The sequence below is a fragment of the Ciconia boyciana genome, chromosome 7 (genome assembly GCF_034638445.1).
Source record: "Ciconia boyciana chromosome 7, ASM3463844v1, whole genome shotgun sequence".
Lineage (NCBI taxonomy): Eukaryota > Metazoa > Chordata > Aves > Ciconiiformes > Ciconiidae > Ciconia > Ciconia boyciana.
The window spans coordinates 51,354,909-51,376,968 of NC_132940.1; the positions used below are offsets into that span (position 1 = coordinate 51,354,909).

A 22,060-nucleotide genomic window follows, 5' to 3' on the forward strand; every position below is an offset into this window, starting at 1 on the left:
AATATCTCCCCTGAACTTGCAAAGCAAATAGGATTTTTCTTTTTTAAATAAAACAGTATTTTGACACTTTGGGTTCTTCATGAAACCCAGAAGTAATTAAAAAAAAATGCTCAAAAATTTCATTTGAATTCTAGAAAGTGTGAAGCTTATGAGGTATTTCTGGTAGTGATCCTTATTTTGATCCCAGGCTGCATTTCTTATTTCAGTGCTGGCTGGTATGTAGGGGCATTATTATTAAAGACAGCTGCCCAAAATGATTCCTGATGGCAAAATATAAATCTTCATGGGTTTAGAAATAACACATGGATAGAATAATAATAGTAATTAGCCTCCAAAAATTCCCCAAGTTTCTGCAAGCAATCCATAAACAACTAAGAAAAGACTTACAAAGTAATACTGGACCTTGACATATGCACTGTGACATTTTCTTTCTCTAAATGTGCTCATCTGAAACAACAACAAAAAAAAGTGTCCAGGGTATTTCTAGATAGAAACAAGTATTTCTAGAGACAGCAGCGGCTGCCAACAGGAGCTTGTAGAGTTTTGTTGTTGTATGTTTGGATTTTTTTAATACAAAAAATCAGTAATGTAAATAGAGGACTTACCTGATATTGTTGGCACAGAGCAAAAAGGTCCCTCAAATTAATATGTTAAAGTGGAAAAGCACATCAAGCTAACACGTCCTGTTGAAATGACTTACAGGAAGAGTTTTCCCTCAATACTCACCCAGTTGTCAGAATAAAAACATTGTTAGACATACTATGACTGGCCTATAGAATCCTAAAGGTGGAAAATGTGTGGTGTATGCTTCTGTCCTGGTTTCGGCTGGGATAGAGTTAACTTTCTTCCTGGTATAGTAGCTGGTGTAGTGCTGTGTCTTGGATTTTAGTATGAGAATAATGTTGATAACCCATTGATGTTTTGGCTGTTGCTAAGTAATGTTTACACTGGTCAAGGACTTTTCAGCTTCCCATGCTCTGCCAGGTGCACAAGAAGCTGGGAGGGGGCACAGCCGGGATAGTTGATCCAAACTGGCCAAAGGGCTATTCCATACCATATGACGCCATGCTCAGTATATAAGCTGGGGGCAGTTGGCTGGGGGGTAGCGGTCGCTGCTCGGGGACAGGCTGGGCGTCGGTTGGCCGGTGGTGAGCAGTTGTATCACTGTTTTTTTTTTCCCTTGGGTTTTGTTCCTCTCTCACTCTCTTGTTGTTTTCCTTCTCATTACAATTTTGTTGTTGTTGTTGTTCCAATTATTAAACTGTTCTTATCTCAACCCACGAGTTTTCTTACTTTTACTCTTCCCATTCTCTCCCCCATCCCACCGTGGGGGGGAAGGGGAGCGAGCGGCTGTGTGGGGCTTAATTGCCGACTGGGGCTAAACCACAACAGCTTCCCTGTTTTCCAGCCACGCGTACCCGAAGTGCAACTTTCCCTGTAAGCGATGGAGGAGAGGATGCCCCAGCCCTGGGATGGCTGTGAGGCAGCGCGGCTCTCACGGTGCCACTCTGTGACTCTTGGTTCTCTCCTGTGTTTTTCCATAATACTATTTTATTTTATTGCACACTAAGCCTAATCTATCAACCTTTACAGGAAAGTACTCCTACTTCAAATAAACAACAAGCAGAGTTAACGAGGTCACTCAAGTAAGTGGGGACTTTCCTCCCAATTAGGATTTTATATAAGAACTCAGGAGTTCTTGTCAATATTTTTTATTACATAGTTATTTGAGGATTAAACCTGGCAGGTGCTTGTTTCTTTAGAAATAAGAGCACACAAAGTGCTCGCTTATCTTTAAGCATTTGAGCAGTCTCCATGCTTATCTGCTTGCCAATATCCAGATTTTAGGAGCTACTCTGTGCCAAAGCCCATGTAATAAGAAGTACACAGAACTGAACCCACAGCCCGTGAAAGCACTGAATTGGCATCTATACAAGATTGCCTAACTTATTTATTCCTCGTGAATGAGGATATTAAATGGAGGAGATAGATTTAATCCATGCAATACAGTAAAGTAAATTCATTTCAAAACCAAGACTGACAAACCAGCCATGTAAGTACCAGTGCTGCATGGCTTCACAGCTGACCCCAGGACTCCATACTGGAAACATAGTCCATCAACATAAACTTCACTATGTGCCCTTTCAATAATCGGTGAGACCTGAGGTTCATTGGATTGAATAGTCCTGTGTACATTAATACAGAAGGTTTAATATGAAATCTGTAGCTTTCAAAGTGGGTCTGCTGGGTATCAAGGCAGATGAGGTCAGGACTGTGATTCCTGCAGCAATGCTATAATAACTATGTTTATACTCCTTTGCCAGAAGAAAATGAAAGTGAGAATAGGGGTGAGAAGTCTCTGTATTGTTTTTTGCCAAGAGAGGCTAGAGAATAAGACCTAATTGTGAATTGAGATGAATTTTCAGTGGCAATCTAGGAGATACGCAACAATGTGAGGTCACCTGCAGGTCTCCTTTTCACAGTGGCAGGAATTCATTGTTGTTTGGGATAAAGGAGTGAACGCACTTTGGGGGCAAGTCACTGGGCACACATCAGTCTCTGTCCTTCTGACCTTTCTTTTGTAAAAGGTTAGTGGGCTTTTGTAAGCATAATACTAACAAGTACAGAAAGCAAGCAGAAAGTTGTATCTGGCCTGGGCTGTCTCACTCAAAATGTAGGTATTAGTCTCTTAAAAATGGTTTTGTTGACTTCATTTCAGAGGATTGAAGTAATAAAATGCTGACAAATAATGAATAAACTGTTGTCTCATGGCAGGTGCTAATAGAGTACTTCAGTAATGATTTAGCATTAAGGAAGCTATTTCTAAGAGGGATCGAGTTTAGAAAAACATCTAGGATTCCAGAAAAAAAAAAAAAAATCTCCTTTCACAGGATATGGGGTAATGTTCCCTAAGGAACGAAAGTCTTTTTTGCCCCCTAAGGGAGACATTTTTAGGGAAGAAAAAAGCACATTTAAAAACAAAGTTGATATTTGAATTAAACTACTATGTATCATTCTAACATAGAACATACTATTCTAATTGAAAAGAAATCTATACAACTAAGAAGAGAGTCAGGAGGAGGAAATTGCATGTATTTTTTTTCCAAACAGGTAACACTTGGACAACTCCATTAGAAAATGTGTATTTTGGATCATTTCTAGGTTTATCTAATCCTAAAACAAATAACCCAATTGAAACAAAAAGATATTTTTTCAATACGCACATCAAAGTCTACAAAGAGAAGTATTTTTGCATCCACTAAATTATTAGATGATCAAAAGATCTCAGTACTTAGAGATGCTGTGTTGCCACTCTCTTACAAAAAGTAGCTGTCCTTCCCATGGACAAACCAGCTCCTTCCCAGGTACTGGTGTTGTCTGGGTTTGTAGCACTACAGGGGGTTTCCATCCCTCTGCCCCAGGACAGCACATAGTGATGGACCATGATGACATGACATGGGGGCAAAGTTATTTTACCCATAGAAACCTTCCACATTTCTAGAGACCCCACGGCAAAGCAACTTCCTTTAGACACAGCACTTTCTGTTTCTGCAGAAGGTGGGGAATGTCCTGGGGCTTCTCCTCTGTCCACCTGTGGAAGCTGGAGACATGGTCCAGGTGCAAAACAATAGGGTTTGGGCTGACCAGAAGAGGTCACTTTGTGGTAGACTGGATTCTGCCCATGCATCTACCAGATCTTATAAAATATCAGTCACCAATGATTCAGCTGTAACTTGCAGGCAATAAAGATAACCCAGCACCATAGAATCATAGAATCGTTTAGGTTGGAAAAGACCCTTAAGATCATCAAGTCCAACCATTAACTTAGCACTGCCAAGTCCACCAGTAAACCATGTCCCTAAGTGCCATGTCTACACATCTTTTAAATACTCCCAGGGATGGTGACTCAACCACTTCCCTGGGCAGCCTGTTCCAATGCTTGACAACCCTTTCAGTAAAGAAATTTTTCTTAATATCCAATCTAAACCTCCCCTGGCACAACTTGAGGCCGTTTCCTCTTGTCCTATGGCTTGTTACCTGGCACAAGAGACCAACACCCACATCGCTACAACCTCCTTTCAGGTAGTTGTAGAGAGTGATAAGGTCTCCCCTCAGCCTCCTTGTCTCCAGGCTAAACAACCCCAGTTCCCTCAGCCGCTCCTCATAAGACTTCTGCTCTAGACCCTTCACCAGCTTCGTTGCCCTTCTCCGGACACGCTCCAGCACCTCAATGTCTTTCTTGTAGTGAGGGGCCCAAAACTGAACACAGTATTTGAGGTGCAGCCTCACCAGTGCTGAGTACAGGGGGACAATCACTTCCCTACTCCTGTTGGCCACACTATTCCTGATACAAGCCAGGATGCTGTTGGCTTTCTTGGTCACCTGGACACACTGCTGGCTCATATTCAGGCGGCTGTCAACCAACACCCCCAGGTCCTTCTCTGCTGGGCAGCTTTCCAGCCACTCTTCCCCAAGCCTGTAGCGTTGCATGGGGTTGTTGTGACCCAAGTGCAGGACCTTGCACTTGGCCTTGCTGAACCTCATACAATTGGCCTCGGCCCATTGATCCAGCCTGTCCACGTCCCTCTGTAGAGCCTTCCTACCCTCAAGCAGATCAACATGTGTTGATCATATGACAAAGGTTTAATATCAGACAAAGAAAATAAAATCCTCCAGGTAAGGGTAGAAATCAATTAGAGCTTAAAAATGTATTGATCTTTAATCAGCCTCCTGGGTAAAGCTTGTGATCTGTGGAAAGCTAAATATTGTAATAATGAACTCTTGCTGCCATCTACTGAATACAAGAATTATGTACTACACAGCTTTACGATTTGGCTAGTGATCAAGTGTGAAAGTATTTGCTTGGCTGGATTAAGTAACATTTCTGTTTCATTAGAACAATCATGCTTCTTTCTAGATGATGTTCAGGACATGAATCTGCTTTAGAAGATATCTGTCCTCCTTTGGGGAATATTGAATTCGCCTTTGGAGAGCCACTCCTAGTGGGGGAATCATGAAAGGTGAGATTTGTAAAGAGCATACGTAACTCCCATAATGTGAAACACATTGCTATTAATAAGAAAGAATTACTAGTTAGAGCTGCAGGTTTCCAAAATCTTAGTACATGTTAGCTTTTCTTTAGTAATATCACGCAGAACTCCATCATCTTTGCTGAGGATAAATACCTGCCCTCCTATGGCAGCTGTGGTTTAGATGAAAAAGCTTCCACTTGAAAAAGTGCTGGCATTGGCACTGAATTTCTACCAGGATGTTGAAGGGTGGGACCAAGGTCAAGCAGGCTCCTGAGGAAGTTCTAGCCAGCAAGGGCTATCCCAGCCCCTGCACTTTGTTTTATCCAGGGACCGAACCTGTTCCTGTATGTCCCAGAAGCTGCTGGTGGGTATAAACAGAGGCGTTCAAACATACTCATACACATATGCAAGCATGACACTTAAAAAAAAAAAAAGTTGTACTAACACACTAAACAGCAACAAAGTCACTAAGTGCAAGAAATACAGTACTATCATCTGGTTGCAATATATAAAAAAAATATGCGTTTATTGCTTACCTACAAGGTATATATGTGGACACTCACAGCTGAATTCAGCCCTGCAGGTAAATAAGATCCTATTTTGTATTGACACCAATGGTGGTTGGACACATTTGCTTCAAAGATGTCTTTGGCTTGTTAAGGGTCATAAGAAGGCTGGAAATTGCGGAGGAAGAGTGGCAGACAGCAAGGGAGCCTGCTGATCTCACCTGGCACTGCATTCAGCCAGGCGTTCGGACACACACAACTCAACAACAGTGCAGGAACGTGATTTTGCGTGAGACCCAAGACTGTTGGCTACAATAATAGTCACTTCTGTCTAAGATGGCAAAGAGATAAGTTGGTATAAAAATCTGGCTCTCCTTCTCAATCTGCATTAGAGTAAGTCAGGAGTGAAAGGACTGAATTTAATAGAATGACACCAACGTGAAACTAGTGAGAATAGCAAATTGGCATCAGACATCTGTATTCTTCTGCAAAACTATAAATTTCCACACGAGGGAGCTTCTTGCCCACGAAGCTCACAGCTACTGCACAGCGTGCTTCCTCCTGGGAAAGGTGACAGCAATGGTTCCCTGTGAGTTCATAACTTCTGCGGATTGCAGCCTGATTGCACTAAGAGTCACAGCGAGAGCCAGTAATGAAATGGTTAACAGATGATGATTGTCAGAGCTTGTTAACCACAATTATTTTCAAGACATATGTAAATCTGTATAAATACCTAAGTGTGGTATATAATCTAAAACATACTGTTTAAATCTATAAGCATTCCTGAGTTAATTTCACTACGGGAACATTAGTTGCAACTTCCTGACTTCACTGTGTTTGAATTCATATCCATGAACATTAATTTAAAATTAGTCTAAATATTTGTTGAGAATTAATCACCTGATAAATTTAGCTCTTTTTCTTTTTTATGAATTATTCATTATCTCCTCTCCTTTCCGTTGATATGTTCGTTATTTGCAAGAATTGAATTACTGGTTCATGCTAAAAAAATTCAGCATTCACAGTGATTTGTAAAATGTTCCCCTTGGAAACTTGACCGGTGACTATGATAGCATTTGTTTTTACCACCAATATTGTATGGTAATGGTTTGCTTCTTGAGGACTCACTGGAGTTTTAAGAGAAGCATAAGCAAGTTCACACAGCAAATATTTTGCAACAAAAATTTTTCTGTTTAGGTCTTGCATGTATATCATGGATGTTTCTACAAAGGAAGCTTGTATTAGTAAAAGCCTGTTGGTGGGAACGTTTGGGAACAATATGATGAGGTGTGACTGCAGGAATGAACAGCTATGTGAAACTGCTATCTGAAATAGAAAAAGCTCTTATTGCATAGTCCTATCATAGAAAATATCTGAGCTTGCCAAAGCAAAAGAAAAATTCTGTTCGAGGGTGGCCTCAGGCAAGGCTGAATGAAAAGTTATCAACCACCAAATATTATTAAGAGGAACAAACCTTTTAAGGAAAGTCTTGAGTGGATGGGAGCAAGAATTCTTAACACTAGACGGTTCAAATGGGAAGTGATTTGTGCGCCACTAGCACATAGAGGACCATCTATCAAACCTTATGGCCTGCATTCAATAAAAGCAGTGGAAGACAGATTTTCTGAATAGAGCTTACATTCCCAAGTCTAGTAGTGGAAGCCTAATTTCTGGCTGCCACTCATTAAACAAATCTTAATGTTTAAGATTTGTTTAATTAATTTACTAGCAAACATCGCTTCCCTTCTTTCAAGTCACTGAAACAGATAACGTCTTGAGCTTCCCATCGGGTGATGTCTTTATATTTGTTACTTTCAATCTCAGTTTGTTACTATTAATTAAATAACAAATCAGAAAATTACTTCTAAAATTATGAAAAAGCAAAACCTCCAGAACACACCCTCATGTGGTTAGTAACTGGTACCAGCACTTGCAAAACATCAAAGGCTTCTCTAAACATAGACTTTCATCAGTGACGCTGCAAGCCTTCATCTAATCTTTCATGATTACCCATGCAGGAACATCAAAAGAGAAAGAAGAGAATAGCACTGTTCCAAAGCAACAGTGCTCTGTGTGAAAAGTATGTGTTTAGCTACAACACACATAAAATGTAAGTGGGAAATTATTATTTACATGAGACCTATTTTAATAAACATCATCATTAGCTCCTTTTCTTTTCCTATAAGGAACAAGGATTTGTGCAGTTCAAAATCATGTCCAAAACTCAAGGGATTTCTGGAAGAAAATGAAAAAGAATTAGAAAGCATCTAACATGTAAGTCTTCAAAGCAAGAAGATCAATTTATTTTCATTTTTACTTACTGAAACACATTCTGCATATTTTATTGTTTCTGTCATCTTGTTATAATCCATCCAAAGAGTTTTCAAAGAACATTAAGTCCTACAAATAAACAAACTGTGAACGGTAAGGAAGGTACAAAAATGCAACAATTATTATTAAAAGTCTTACTTGTAGGCTTTTTTTACATAAAGTAATTAGATTAGTCAATCATTTTCTATTACTCTGCCACTGAGCAACAGGAGTTCTGGAGGACACAATCCAAAAATCTTAAGTGTCATGAGAGTTACATTTCTAACCTAATAAAAGCAAAATATCTGAATTGTTGTTGCTTTTTTAATGCAAACACTTTCCAGTGAATAATTTAAGTAGTTTTGTCCTTTTGTTTTATACTCTCTGATGTAAGTATCAAAGATGATTTTGAAACCATTGCATGTTAATATTAACACATTAGTGTAGGCAAAAGACATACACAGCAAATATCAATTTGTAATTCTAGAAAATATGCATCTTAACTTCATCCTTACCCCTAGCAGTGAGTATTCTCCTTTTCATATAATTCTTCTCTTATGATTATCTTCACAAGGGAATTTTTGTAGGAAATTTCATATGACCTGAAGGTCTTGCATGCAACACTCGACAGAACTATTGAAGTGGCACTCACCATTTGAAATTACCATTAGAAATAACATAGCTTTTGTTTTGGTTCATATACCCATTCAAACAGAACAGATAAGGGGTTTGGGGGAGTCTGGTAGGTTTGACATGTATCTTGATATTTGATCCTGCCATGCAAGATATTGAATTACATGTGGAATACTATTTAAACAGTTTAATGAACAAAAATGTTAGGAACCTAAAGATGCTCAGCAAATAAGAAAAAAAACCAAAAGCAGCCATAAAAATTAAAAGGGTTTCAGTTAGCTTATCTTTTAGGTAGCGGGTTTGGCTTTCCACTGCACTTATGCCTTTGTAGGACCACAGCTGATAGCAAAGGCCCCTTTGGTCCCAGTCTGCCCACCTCTATAGGTCTACCTCTTGGTTTTGCATACTTACAATGAGGAAACAAGCACCAATCATTACTGCCTTGATTCTCACATCAAGATCTACAGGGACCTGGATCCCGAAGTTGGCAGTGTTGGTAAAGACATTGTTTACAAATCCAGACCAGTACTTGGAAATTTTGCCAATCGTTGACATCTCATTGAGAGCTTTTACCTACCCAAATAAAAAATAGGAATACACATAAATGTAAATAAATCAAGTACACACTGATTATATCTCCACAGAAATAATGACTGTGCCCTGACACACAGAGTATGCTATAGTTGTCAAGTTCTTCTTTTATTCTTATCATTGAGATGCTCTATTAGTGTCAGATTTGCTTTCAAGAGTGGCACACAAGAAAGGGTCTCAAGTTTGGAAACATCAGCATCTTCAGAGCTGACAGAAAAGTAGAGGAAAGCAATTGTGAAAGTTTATACCACTTTTGCTCTTCTTTCACAATGATTTTTTTTTCCTGTCTTGTGTTTCTGATATGCTCCAAGTCACAGAAGTACCATTGCTGTGGACCATTGTCCCCTACAACTGGCAGATATGTTCTCAATTATATAGACATCTGCATGTTTCTCACAGTATATTGACATTTCGGACAGTACCCACTGAAGTCTTCTGATTTGTCTAACGAGTTGATCAACACAGAAGCTCTTTTATGATTCCTTAAGTAAGGCAAAGTGCTTTGTTCACATCAGAAAACTCTGTCCAGGGTTTCTTTGAGCATCTCCCATTCTCCCTCTCATCCCTTAAATACCTCAATGGCTCCTCAGAATTATCTTTCTCCTGATGAATGTTGTCAAGTGGATGTAGACATACTGGACAGTAATCCTGCCCATGGTTCTCAGTCTGAGAGTAATGAGGGCAGCAGATTCAATGCCACAGGCTTCAAGGGACTATGTGTCAGGTAACAGTGAATGCATGTGGGATGAAACCCTGAGCCTATCAAAATCAATGGCTGAGTGCTCATGGACTGCAGAGGACCAGGACTTCACTTAGCAACGTGCTTATTTCCTTGAAGGAATTGTCAGTCCTGTCCAGAAAACATCTGTAGGAATCTGAGTGTACAAGTCAGGAACTCCAGTGCACATTGTTGTACTTCTGTTCCATAATTATGGCAATGTACACAGTATTTTTAAGGGCAGAATAACAGGAATTTTGAGTGAGAAATTTATTCAAAGTAGTAAAACTTTAAAATTCTTAACACTCATAAGAAACATACCTCGAAGTCAACATCTTCAAAACAGCCACAAGTTGCATATGGGCCAACTATTTTTAGTACATCTTCTTTACTTTCATTCTGTATAGTAAACTTTGGCAGAAAAGGGTCCCAGTTCTGTACAACGTACCCAGCTATTGTACCTGGTGGGGACTGAACTTCTAACTAGCAAACAAAAGAAAACAAAAAAATCTTATAAACTAATTTTATATTAGTATATTTGTCCATAATAGTCTGTTGTTTATATAATGACAAAATTTTTATTTATTTAATATAATTATATATAATTTTACCAAACTGTGAACTGGATATTACAAGGCTGTCTAATGGTGTTTTTAAATATAGTGGACAATATGAAGCTCAAAAGCTGCACCAGAAGCTAACATCTTACATGAAATATAAGATTTGATAAAAGCCATACACTGTGAAAAGTTTTTGTTATTGTAATCAGTGAGTATCCCATAAGCTTTTTTATACAGTAACTGTGCTACCAAAGGACCTTTTTTTTGAAAATCCTGATGCAGTACTGAGAAAGTAGGTAAATGAGTTCACCTGTAAAACATGTTCATAAAACAAGAAAGATGTCTGAATAAAGGAGAGTCCAAAATAAGGATAAAAGATCTGATACTCTATAGGATCTGCATTTTTCACTCAAAGCAGCTTATTTCCAAGTTCTGCAGTTTCCCAGAGATATATGCCTTGAAGAGGCAGAGCCATGGAGCGAAGCATTGGCCTCCTTGGAGAGCTGCTTCCCAGTCGCACCCGCACGCACTAATGGCCTCCAGGGATTTTCCATCCTTCACACTCTGGGAGTACAGTGGGTGATTTCCAGCTGCAGCCCTAACAGACATTAGTCTGTGTCAGGGCAGGCAGTGTTTTGGGGTGTTACCTGACTGAGGAGACATCTGTATCATCAGACACAAAAGCTTTATTTGGGATGTCAGGAAAGTAAGGTCCCATGAAAGGGAGGAGGCATGCTGGGAGGGTAACTCATAAAAGCGCCTCGTTACTTCTAAACGAAGGCCTCCACGCAGTCGCCCAGGCTGAGAGCTGGGTGTGAACTCCTTCCTACCATCCTCTCAGAGGTTGCACAAGGCTTCATTAATGCTGTGGACATACAGCAAGATGCTCAGACAAAAGGCAATTAGGATTCACTCACCTCTTGCAGGAAGCAGGGGAACCAGCAGCTGTTGCATCTCAAGGGTCTGTTCACTGTAATCACTTCTCGGCCCGTGTTATCAGCGATCCTTATGGTGAAAGACCTTATAGGCGAACACAAGTTACGATCAAAGCAATCATTTTCTTCTACTGCAAAGTAAACTCTTTGTCCCAAATGGTTTTTTATCTCGTATTTGCTGGAGGTCTCTGTGCCCAGTATGGCTAATAAAGCAAAACAAGTAAAACATTACCTTAGTATAAAGTTAGTATATATGTATTAGTACATATACTAAAAATCTATGGAACAGAGACTGTTTAAAAAATTGTTTTGAAATAAAGACACAAAGAAAATACACAATTATAAGGAAATAAGAATAATGTCAGGTCTGTATTTTGAAGGAACATTTAGTTCAAAGACTTTGATTTGCTGTACACTAAAGTACATATGACAAAACAGAATTCAGATCCTGAGTTTTGGTTTGGGCTTTTTCTTACTTTATCATCTGGGAAAAGTAACAACATGAGGCTGTCCCACTTCAGTGACAAAACGTTCACCCAGCAAAGTATCCAAGAATCAGGCCAAAAACATTTTGAATGAGATAAGTACATCAAAAAATGTTTTACTTGCAGAACTTAATACTCGTTCAGTACTTTGAACTTCTGAGGAACTATGTAAATAGAAACTCTTATGCTTCATTTTGTGTCTTCTGACCTTCCTTTCTTTATTTGCTTTGTTTCTCGTAGCATGTTAATTATTGTTAAAGACAATAAATTTTTCCATGGATTGGAGAGATGGTTAAACTTTAATAACTTTGAGAGGGAGGTGTCTAAGGGAGAGAATTTAGGACTGGTGTAGAGATTACTCACTGTAATCTCTCTCTCCTCATTGGTTTGCTGCAGAACAGGCATAAAGAAAGTGAGTTTTCACCACACTAACACCACATTACAGGCCTGACACAAGGTCAGCAGGAGGCTTTGCAATGACTTCAAGTGAGGGACAAGACTTGGAAGCCTTTTGGAGACATCTGTGTACCAGCACAGTTAAAGAATGACAAGGATTGCACCATACCTTCAAGAAGTTCCACTTGCTGATGAATAATTATCCGGTCCAGCTGTTTAAAAAAAGAAATAAACAAGATGGTGGGTGTTGGAAAGGTCTGGGGCTGCCAGTGATCACCTGTTTTTATTGCTCATCTCCCTGTTATTAGGATTTCTTTCCTTCCAGAGGTGGACAAGCTGGGTGCCTGAGGGCTATCTCAAGTTACACTTTAGATATCTCTCTGACATGGTGACTGAAGAGCGTGACATTGGGTGCTGTGGTCATGTAATTCACCCACACGTTTGAAGAAAAATAATCTTCACTGGGGGAATGAGGAAGACAACGGCAATGGAAAGAAGTATGTAGGAAGCAGTTCTCTTCTCCTCACTCTCACTCCTGTTCCTCCCTCCTGGTCTTGGCAGAGGGGAAGCCACTTTCCCCAAAGCTAAGGTTAGTGCTAGGCACCACGGCAGTGCAGGAGTGAATGAGTTTGGGCTCAAGCTCAAAACGTGCTGTAGCCACATCCCAAAGGGCCCGGCTGGAGCAGCCCAGCAGGGCTATCGCGTGATGCCAATGACGGCACGCTGTGGCGGTGTGCTCCCCCCCAGCTCCCTGCACAAGCAGTAACCATCAGTGGGAGTCATCCTGATAGCTGCACCCAGCTTATGCTGGACCTTGAGGACAAATGGCAACAAAGTAGCCAAGGGCTGCCTGAAGCAGGGATCTAAACCTCTTGCTGATATGCAAATATGACCATAAGTCAATCATCTTACTCCTTAAATAGTGGACAGCCCAGGGCCCTTTGAGCTCTCCTGCACGGCAGCGGGCTGCACGCCGGGGTCTCCCCTTAAGCAGGGACACCTCTCAAGGTTACTCCTCGAGGTTGAGAGATTCCTTGCCACAACAGATCCTCAGTAAGTGACTAATAGCATGCTAAACTTTGAAATCTTAGCTAAGTGATATAAAGGATTGATTGCGCATTTATAATCCTTTAGACATAAACCGTTGACCAAGTCTGGGACTAGGACTGGATCTAGCCGCACCTAGACTCCTCTCTGAGAAGGAGTTTAGAAAGCAAGGGGATCCTTTCCGAACCTCATGACTCAACTGGAGGGTCTCCCTGACAGTTCTGTCTGACCCTGTCCTCTATGCAGTAAATAATCAAGTGTACCTCGCCATCGAATCTTGTTAAAACACTGTCGCATTGAACTTTGTTAACTCCCTATTCGGTATCAATAAACTATATTTTTACTTCTCTCTTACGAGTGAAGTGCACTCTCACTCCATCCACGACACACACACAAGCTTTAACACTCTGATCTCAGGCACCGGGAGTTCTGCACCCTAAATGTGGCAAATGGTCACGCCAGAGTGCCAGAATGAGCAAAACAACAGGTCCCCAGAGAAACCTTCGGCTGGCTGAAACTGTCTTCCTCTGTGAGGTGGTTACAAATGCAGGAGAACAACTTCCACCATGATACCCAGCTTTGCTGTGCTTATCGTCCCTCCGACATTGTTCTTTTTTAGAGAAGAGTCATTAGTATTATAAAGCCAGCAAGACTTGATTTCAGTCTACCTTTCAGTTTTATGTGACTTTTTAGGCCTGTTTTATGTGAGAGTTTAGGCTTTCCTAATCTCTTTTCCTTAAATTCCTGATGGGCAAACACTTGGCACAGGATTTTGCCATTACTCAGCTGCAGACAGAAAGCACACAGTGACCTTCAGAGACCAGCATGTCAGCTCTCCAGCCTCTGTATATTTTACAATTGATAAATCTTGCCTGGTACGTATTCAAACTGTTGCAGCCATTTGTCAGTTCTAGTCATCTCCTGCAGCTAGTTCAAGCTGCAAAGAAAAGCTGGTAAAAGAGAAAGTTCTTTATCCCTTTCATTAACCTCTGAAATGTGCATGCCAGTAATTGGAATAATAAAAATATTTGGACTTAAAAATTTTCTCCCAAGAATATTTGCTGTTTGTTGTTTAGGTTTCATGAGAGATGTGAACTCTTGGAGCTCATGGGAAGTGCTCTGCTGCAGAAAAAAGAATAAACAAGTTAAAGATGGTAGGGCTATTTTAATATTTTAGTATTGATTTTAATATGGATTTCTTTGCCCCACATAGACTTTCACAGGGAAAATAAAATTAATGAGCCTGAACTGTTAAAAGCTTTGAGTGATTTTGGTCTGTGTATTGGTTTCTTGTGAACAACGTACAAACAATGTTGAGACAACATGGCAGTATCACTTGTTAGCCTTGTTTTGCCTTTCACTGGTTTCTGCAAGGCAGCTATTCTGATGCCTCTTTTATTGGGGCACTTGTGGATTAAGGGAATTCTGTACTTGCATTTGAAAGCATCTAAAGCCCTTTGGTTTACAAAGGTCTGAGTCCTCTTGAGCTCAGATGTGTTAAAATTCCTTATGGTTTTGTGGGCATTAAATTTACATCTGATCAGTCTAAGCAAGTATAAACTAAGAAGCTTCTTAAAAAATTGGTTAAGCCTGAATGGTGGCACAACATGCTGTTGAGCTACTTGGAAAATTCTTCTCCAAGGTCTCGTCTGTCTATTCCTGCTATGGGCACAGGTTCCCTCGATTATTTTGATGGGCACTGGCCAATTCCTCGAACTATGGCTATGACCTGGAAGATAATAATGAGGTTTGGGTAACCTGTTTTGTAGGAAATTGTTGGAAGAGTGTCACTTTTGTGATAATGATAGAAAGCATGGCATCAGTTTGCCAGGGCAGCAGTAGTTTATTGCCCTTCTCTGTTGCACCTTGAACTGCGGAGAGAACCACTCCTCAGCCTGACTGACTCCGGGTGTGTATTTGCAGAGTGAAATATTGCTGTCTGGCCTTAACCTACATGACAGATATTTTCTTTTCCTGTCATCCAACACTATACGCTGTGTCCTTGAGTTGCTGTTTAGAATAAGACTGTAGGGATGTCTCTGAGATTCACTAAATTTGGATCCTTGTTTCAGAGTCAAACACGTCATGGTCTTATTAAGAAATATATTCAGCTTTCTCAAATCTATCCAGCTGTCTTCCCCACTCCTGCTGGAGATAATCCCAGAACCTCATTTCTATTTTTTATCCTGTATTTATTCACAACCACTTTCTATTTCTTCTGGTAATATTATTCTGTAAATTAAATGTCTCTTTTTCCCACAGGTAGTTTACTCTTCTAGGGGTGAGAGCTATCAGTTCCCTCTCTGGTAGCATTTTGTTAGTCTAAAGATGAAACACTCACAGTCTTGTTTTAAAGCAGGTTCTCTATTCCCCATGTCCTTCCAGTAGCACCTGTCTGCGCCTATTTAAATTTGGACCAACCTTTCCCCAATACACCCACAACCAGAAGGATACACAGTATTCCAGTCTTCCCGATGGCATCAAAAATTCCCAGTTCTGCTAGAAACATCTTCACTCATTTGAGAATTTCATTATGTGAAAATCTCTTAGTCCATCAGGATAAATCTCAAGGGATCACCCTGGCAGCTGTGAATTCCACATTCATCCTGCAGGCAGCCCTCTACCTGCTGGTCGGATCTCCTTTCTCCTGCAATCTATCCTGTATGAGCTTGTTTCATTAGTCACACAGCCAGTATGACTTCAGCATCGCACACCAAAATGTTCTGCAACGCATAGAACTTCTAGCTGTGGGTATATGCCAATAATCAGCATTGCACACATGCTTTCCACTTCTCAGACTGCAGAGAAAATTGAAAATAATTAGCGAGAACTGCAGCACAGACACATGGTTATTGGGCCAAGAACAAGCACAAATGAGGTCTTGAGTTCTAGTTATAGTTCTGACAGCCACTTGCTCTTTTGTCTTTATGTCAGTTGTAAAGCTTCTATAAAATGGAGTAATAGAATTTGCTTGCCCACATTGTATGGGTAAATCTGAGGTATAATTCATGTTCATACAGGAGGCTGAATATGTAACCTGCCAAGTATTTGCTACCACAATCACTTTCAGACTAAATAATGTAGCTCCCCCAGTCTGTGAGCAAATGCTCATGTAATTGACAACACATATCATTTTGTGCATGGGCACCATGAAATGAAAATCATAACTTCACATGAAAGATTGTTTCTGAAGGGTGTCCCAGTTTCATTAGCTATCTAGGTAACTTAGCTCCAAATATAAAATACATTCAATTTCTGCTTCTGTACAAAACTACCAGAAATGTATATCTAAAATACAGACCTGGAGTGAAATAAACATTTGCCAGCACCAAAACACAAACACAGCAGAAGCGTCTGTTTCAGAATCACAACCTGACTACACTGCAGCCCTGATTCTGTCCCTGCCCATACCAGGCAGGGTGTATGAAGTGTTAGTCAGCATATATAAGAGTGGCAGAATCCACCCACATGTGAAATGCAAACTGGAGTCAGTGTCAAAGCGGTGGCAGGGAGTGACCCTCCCAGTAAAAAAATGCAGGAAGAGATGAAATGTCTGGAGCAGAGCTGCAGACTGTCACTGGTCTGAGCTCCAGGAGCTGAGAGGTTTCACAGCGCGAGATGGACAGCCACACATCTAGTAGTAGGACTGAGAAGACTTTAACATTCCCTTTCCCTCCCCTGCCTGTGACCTACTCGTCCACTTCCATTTCCAGGCATTTCCCTCTCTCGGGCTTTCACGCCTTCCTGCCCCACGACCTAACACAGAGTGGGTGAGGGTTTGTAGCCACCTAGGCTTATCTCACAAAGTTGTCACCTTGGGAGCTTACCTCCCCAGGACCTTACCTCTAACCTGGAGAGCACTGTCCTTGGCAGAAGGAGTTTGCTCAGGAGACCTTCATGTTCCTCAAAGGATGAGTTATAAGGAGGTGACAATTCCTTCACACACTGCCTGTTTCAGTCTTTTTGAGGCCAGCTGGAGTTTGATAGGCATTTCCCTGAGGTTGGGCTCTTAAGGAGCTGGAAGGAAACTGGGGGGACAACGAGAAGGGTAATACTATGACCTAGAAAAAGTCCTAGAGGGAAAAAACCAAAACGATCGTTTTGGTGCCAGGAGAGCTGCACGCACAACAAATGGATTTTTATAAAAATGAATGGCAACAATGAAGGAAGGGCTTGTCATTCCTACGCTCCTTATTTCATAGTGATGTCAAACAACAAAAAAGCCTTTCTGTCTCCACCTGCCCCTCCCCCAAGAAAAAAGCCCAAACAACCCCATCCCCCAAGGTATCAAATAAGTCTATGAGGAAAACAAAACAATTCTAACATTCGGAAAGATTCAGGACCTGGTTCAGGTACTCCAGACCAGGTGGCAAGTTATCAGTGTGTGATGTTTGCTTCCAGAGACTTGTTGGTTCAACAGGCTTACTCTGTTCAGGAAGGTCAGAAGAACCAGGGAGGTAATCCTTAAAGATTGGGTTGGTTTGTCCCTGAGACTCTGCAGGAAAAGAAGAAAAAAAATCAGAAATGAACAGGGCCGAACAGCAGCTAGCTACTTGGATCAAAACTGGAACAATAATGTCACATTCTGCCTGTGACTATATCAGCATTTTAGTTCAGATCAGGAGCGAGGATCTGAAATGAATCTTCTGATGGTCCCACACTTCGAGCACTCTGATTCACTTGATAAAGCAGCCTTAGAGTATGCAAAGTGGAATCACTGCAGATGAAGCTAAACGAGGAGATGTGGTCTTGGAGGGCACCTAATCCACTCTGACAGCTTGCGAGCACTCGGTCTGTGTGACAGGGCTGGAGCTGGTCTGGATTCACACACAGGGTGGCCACAAGCTCCTCAGCACAGGCTGCTCAGCCCTGCTCCCTGTGGGCTGCCCTGCATGCTAATGTACACCAAGCTGCTGAGGGCTTGCTTCTAGCAAGATGCTTTCTAGCATCTTGAGGGCATGCATATTTTCTCTTAATTAGAGATAACCTTTCCAGGGATCTCACATTCCCCAAGCTGGATGTTACAACCCTGGTATCAAAGTCTACACAGCCTCTTACAGTGTATTATTCATTATTATCTTAATGAAAAGATCAGATATCATTAAGCTGTGTTTTCTGGTTTGCTATTGCAAACACGTCCTTCAGGACACAGTGATGGTTACCTCGGCTAGTGCTGTGAAGGTAACGAGAGTATTTACTGCTACAGGCACCTGTATGCCCACACCCCTTCATATGCACAGGCACCGTCTCCCACAGTGCAGTGATCACTTTAGCTATTTGATTCTCAACAAACTCCTACTGGTTTTAGTATGAGCATCTTTCCACAGCCTTCAGTAACACTGGCTCTGCCGGAACAAGAAAGAGCAAGCTGAAGCTCTCCGCATATAAATGGCAAACCCTCGTATTAAGCTGAGCTCCTGCGCTTCGGCAGTAAAGCAGTCCCCAAACTGCTCCTTTTTATCTCATGTGTGACAATACGTAGGCATGATGGGGTTTGAGGTCCAGAAGGAATTTTGGCTCTAAGTCTGAAGCTCTCTTTTGCTGTTGTGGGTTTAAATGAGATCCTTTAGCATTATTTGAACTCACTGTGGCTGATTCATCGTTTAATCATATTTTGATCTTAATTTGTCTTTGCAGCCACTGCTTTCTTTCAAAGTCTGAGACCACAGGAAGAAGTAGTAACCCCTTTGAATTTGTGGCTGGCTTTTAAAAATGTATAACTGGATAATAAATATTTTATACGCTCTTCTGCATCATTTTACCTCACAGGGTTCTGTTACTGCCGTAACTCTTGTCGTTACATGAAGTGCCATGAAGTGGCCGAGAGTTAGTGTTATTCTTGAATAATAAAGAGAAAAGATGACAACAAATTGCAGTTCTACCTGTCAAATTTTAAGCTATACAAAAATCAAACAGTATATACATTAAATATTGATGACAATCTGAGCTAGTCTGACACTTTGTCTATTTTTGTGGATGTTTCCTGTTTCATTTATGGTATGGGAAAACTTAAAAGTTACTGTATGATACAGTGAGCATTCTGTACAAACATAATTTGTAGAGTTACTTGTTCCTAAAAGAAGTATATTATGAAGTTCCTTCATTATGAAAACCACATTACACAACATGACTCTTTTGCTGCTTTTGTTAACTACTATGCATTAAAAATATACAAAACCAGATCTCTTTTACGTGGCTAAAGATAAGCAAAATAAAAAAAAAAGTATATTGCAAGAGTACAACAATGCTGTAAAACCTGCTTGCTGCTGTATACCTTTTAGTGCTGTAAATGCAGAATGGGGGCAACAAACAGGAGTAAACGTTTGGCAAGCATAAACAGACATTGCTGAAACTCTCTGGGCCAACGTCTGCCTCTGTACATCACAACAGGGTGACCTCTGTGGAGCTCCATTCATGTTAACAAAAACCAGATTTGTGTCCTCCTAGTTTAAGTATTTGAAAGCAAAGAGAAAATGAATTTAGAAGGCTGGTTAAATCAGCATGCTGCAATGTTTGCCTATAGCCCTGAGTACCCAACCGGCTGCTGCTAAAAGACAGTATGTGACAAAGATGAACCCAGATAGGAGTAATCTGATTAAATTCAGTTTTTCTTCAGATATTTATTTTCCCTATGTGGTTATCAGGACTCTGGCCAGTTTTGAAAGTGAAAAGCATTTGTTGATTTGGTATTTTCAAAGTGGAATAGGAAAGAAGTGTGCAAAAATAGTGGTACCCTTGGCTCAGTACCTGCCCTTCCCACGCATTCTGTACTGACAGGTTTAAGCACAAAGATAAAAACACTAAATTTGCTGATTGAATGCAGATGCTAACATTTTGGAACATATTTTATTCAAATAACATTCTAGTATAGATTTTAGTCTCCTTAGGAGCCTCTTGAATGCTGAAAAATTAAAGGAAGCCAAAACAACTATGCTTTGGCTGATGTGGTTTTAGCCTGAAACTCTCATTTCATCAGACTGCTGATTGCTGGAAACATACAAGACTGTAGTTTTCTGTTAACGTGATCTAAAAATACAGACTATAGATGCACTTACCTTGAGAGGCCATGAAGCTTCCTGAGTTACTTCTTCAAAGGAAGCCAGGTTAAAAGAAAAGGCTTTTCTTGTTGCAGCGAAGAAAAAAGAGCACAGCATGCACAAAACTTCAGAAGGTATCTGTCTACTTCATATCAGCTTACAAAGAACTGGAGGAAATGTATTGCCTTTCTCATGTTCCAGAACACTGCATTTTATGTCGATGGACAACAGGGGGAGATGATGCTAACAAACAAGAAAAACATTATTCATTTCAAGTCGTTTGCACCAATGGAAAGAGGGAAAAGTGTTTTGTGAACACAAAGAGGCAAAACTTCAACATACCCACTGGCTAACTGAACACATTAGACCTAAAATTCTGCTTTATAATGTATGTGTACATTCTGAGACTACACAAATTTTATCTTTATAATTCAATATTTATGTTTCTGTTTCTTCAGGGTATCCAGTAAAGACAGAGGAGCTAATTACCTACATTTCCCTATGACTGGCCCCCAGTCAACATTTCCCATGCACAGAGCAGGAAAAGCTACCTTGGATTTCTCAGTTTTCCATCCGTGTAGCATCAGCCTCCCCCACAAGGGATGTCATGGCACCCAGACCCAGAAAATGATCCTGTACCCCCCCCAACTGCACACACGCAGACACCCCCCCATGCAGGGCTCTGCTGATCCACGTGAGGTGTTTAAACTGGATTTAGAGAATTAAAACAGATTGGCTGTGCTTTGCTCCAGACGAGCACCATCCATACAAAAACATAACATATGCAATCACTCGCATTGCACTGAGAGGAAAGGAGGAGGAGGAGGAGGGAGAGTAACCTTGACTTACCAGCTCATATTTCTGCCTCAAGTGCCCAAGTCGCCATGGAGATCATCACGCACATGCAATTTGCAGACAGATATGATGCATGGCTGCAAAAATGGCAGAGCCTATGCACAGAGCCCAGCAGAGCAGAGTGAGACGTTGGGGACCATTTTGTGTTCTCTCTGCTACTGCAAGTCCTACTGATTTGAAACGGTCTGTAGGAGTATGTCCGAGCAGATTTAATTCCAGAGTTTACAGTTCAGGAAGATGCTGATGAGGATCTCTGAAGGAAGAATACAGAAAACCCCTCTTAAAGAAAAAAAAAAATATGTGGAAGCTGATTTTTATTAACTATATCAGTCCATGCAAAGGCCCCAGGTCTACCTATGGAACATGTAAAAGTTTGGCTATGTGAAATTTCCCAGTAGTTTATCATTGCCTGCTGGAGAAATCCCTGGGTGCGGTGGCAGCGCAGCCCCACCCAGCAGCCGGTCCCTGCTGTGCTCACCCCTGGAAACACGATGGGAGGGGAGAAGGCAGCCCACAGACAAAAACTTTGGTTGTTGGAAAATGGGCACTAAAAAAATCCTTCTGTACTGGGAAGAAGTTTGACATCACTGGAAATAAAGATTAAGAATTACTAAAAGTTTTTGCTTCCTTTTTCCCTGTCAAAGACATGCTTCTTTGGAGCAGAGGATCTAACGTGGAGAGCAGACACAAAGCCTAAACAAAGAAAAAAGGAGAGGGAAAGCTCTGGATAAATATAGTAAACCTAACTTCGAAAATGATGGATGAAAACTCAGATGAGATGGCACTCATCTACCTTTAAAAATGAATACTTACTTTACCTCTCAGAAAACCAAAGAAGAAAAAAAATCCCAACAATTCTGTCGATGTATAAAGCAAGTGTAGTACATTAAGAAAGGTGCCTAAAATAGACAAAACACACTAAAAAAATATGCTGAAAAAAGTCGTTTCAAACAT

At 40.8% G+C, this 22,060-nt stretch overlaps 1 protein-coding gene across 1 annotated transcript; it reads right to left on the minus strand.

Moving 5' to 3' along the window:
- Positions 1 to 7,900: 7,900 nt before the first annotated feature.
- On the minus strand, positions 7,901 to 20,282 carry LOC140654273 (phospholipid scramblase family member 5-like). The gene is made up of 7 exons (XM_072867419.1): positions 20,270 to 20,282; positions 17,558 to 17,709; positions 12,337 to 12,379; positions 11,269 to 11,489; positions 10,113 to 10,274; positions 8,894 to 9,055; positions 7,901 to 7,939 (listed from the first exon to the last, which is right to left on the minus strand). Exons 1-7 carry the CDS (start codon positions 20,280 to 20,282, stop codon positions 7,901 to 7,903), a joined length of 792 nt encoding a protein of 263 aa, XP_072723520.1.
- Positions 20,283 to 22,060: the final 1,778 nt, after the last annotated feature.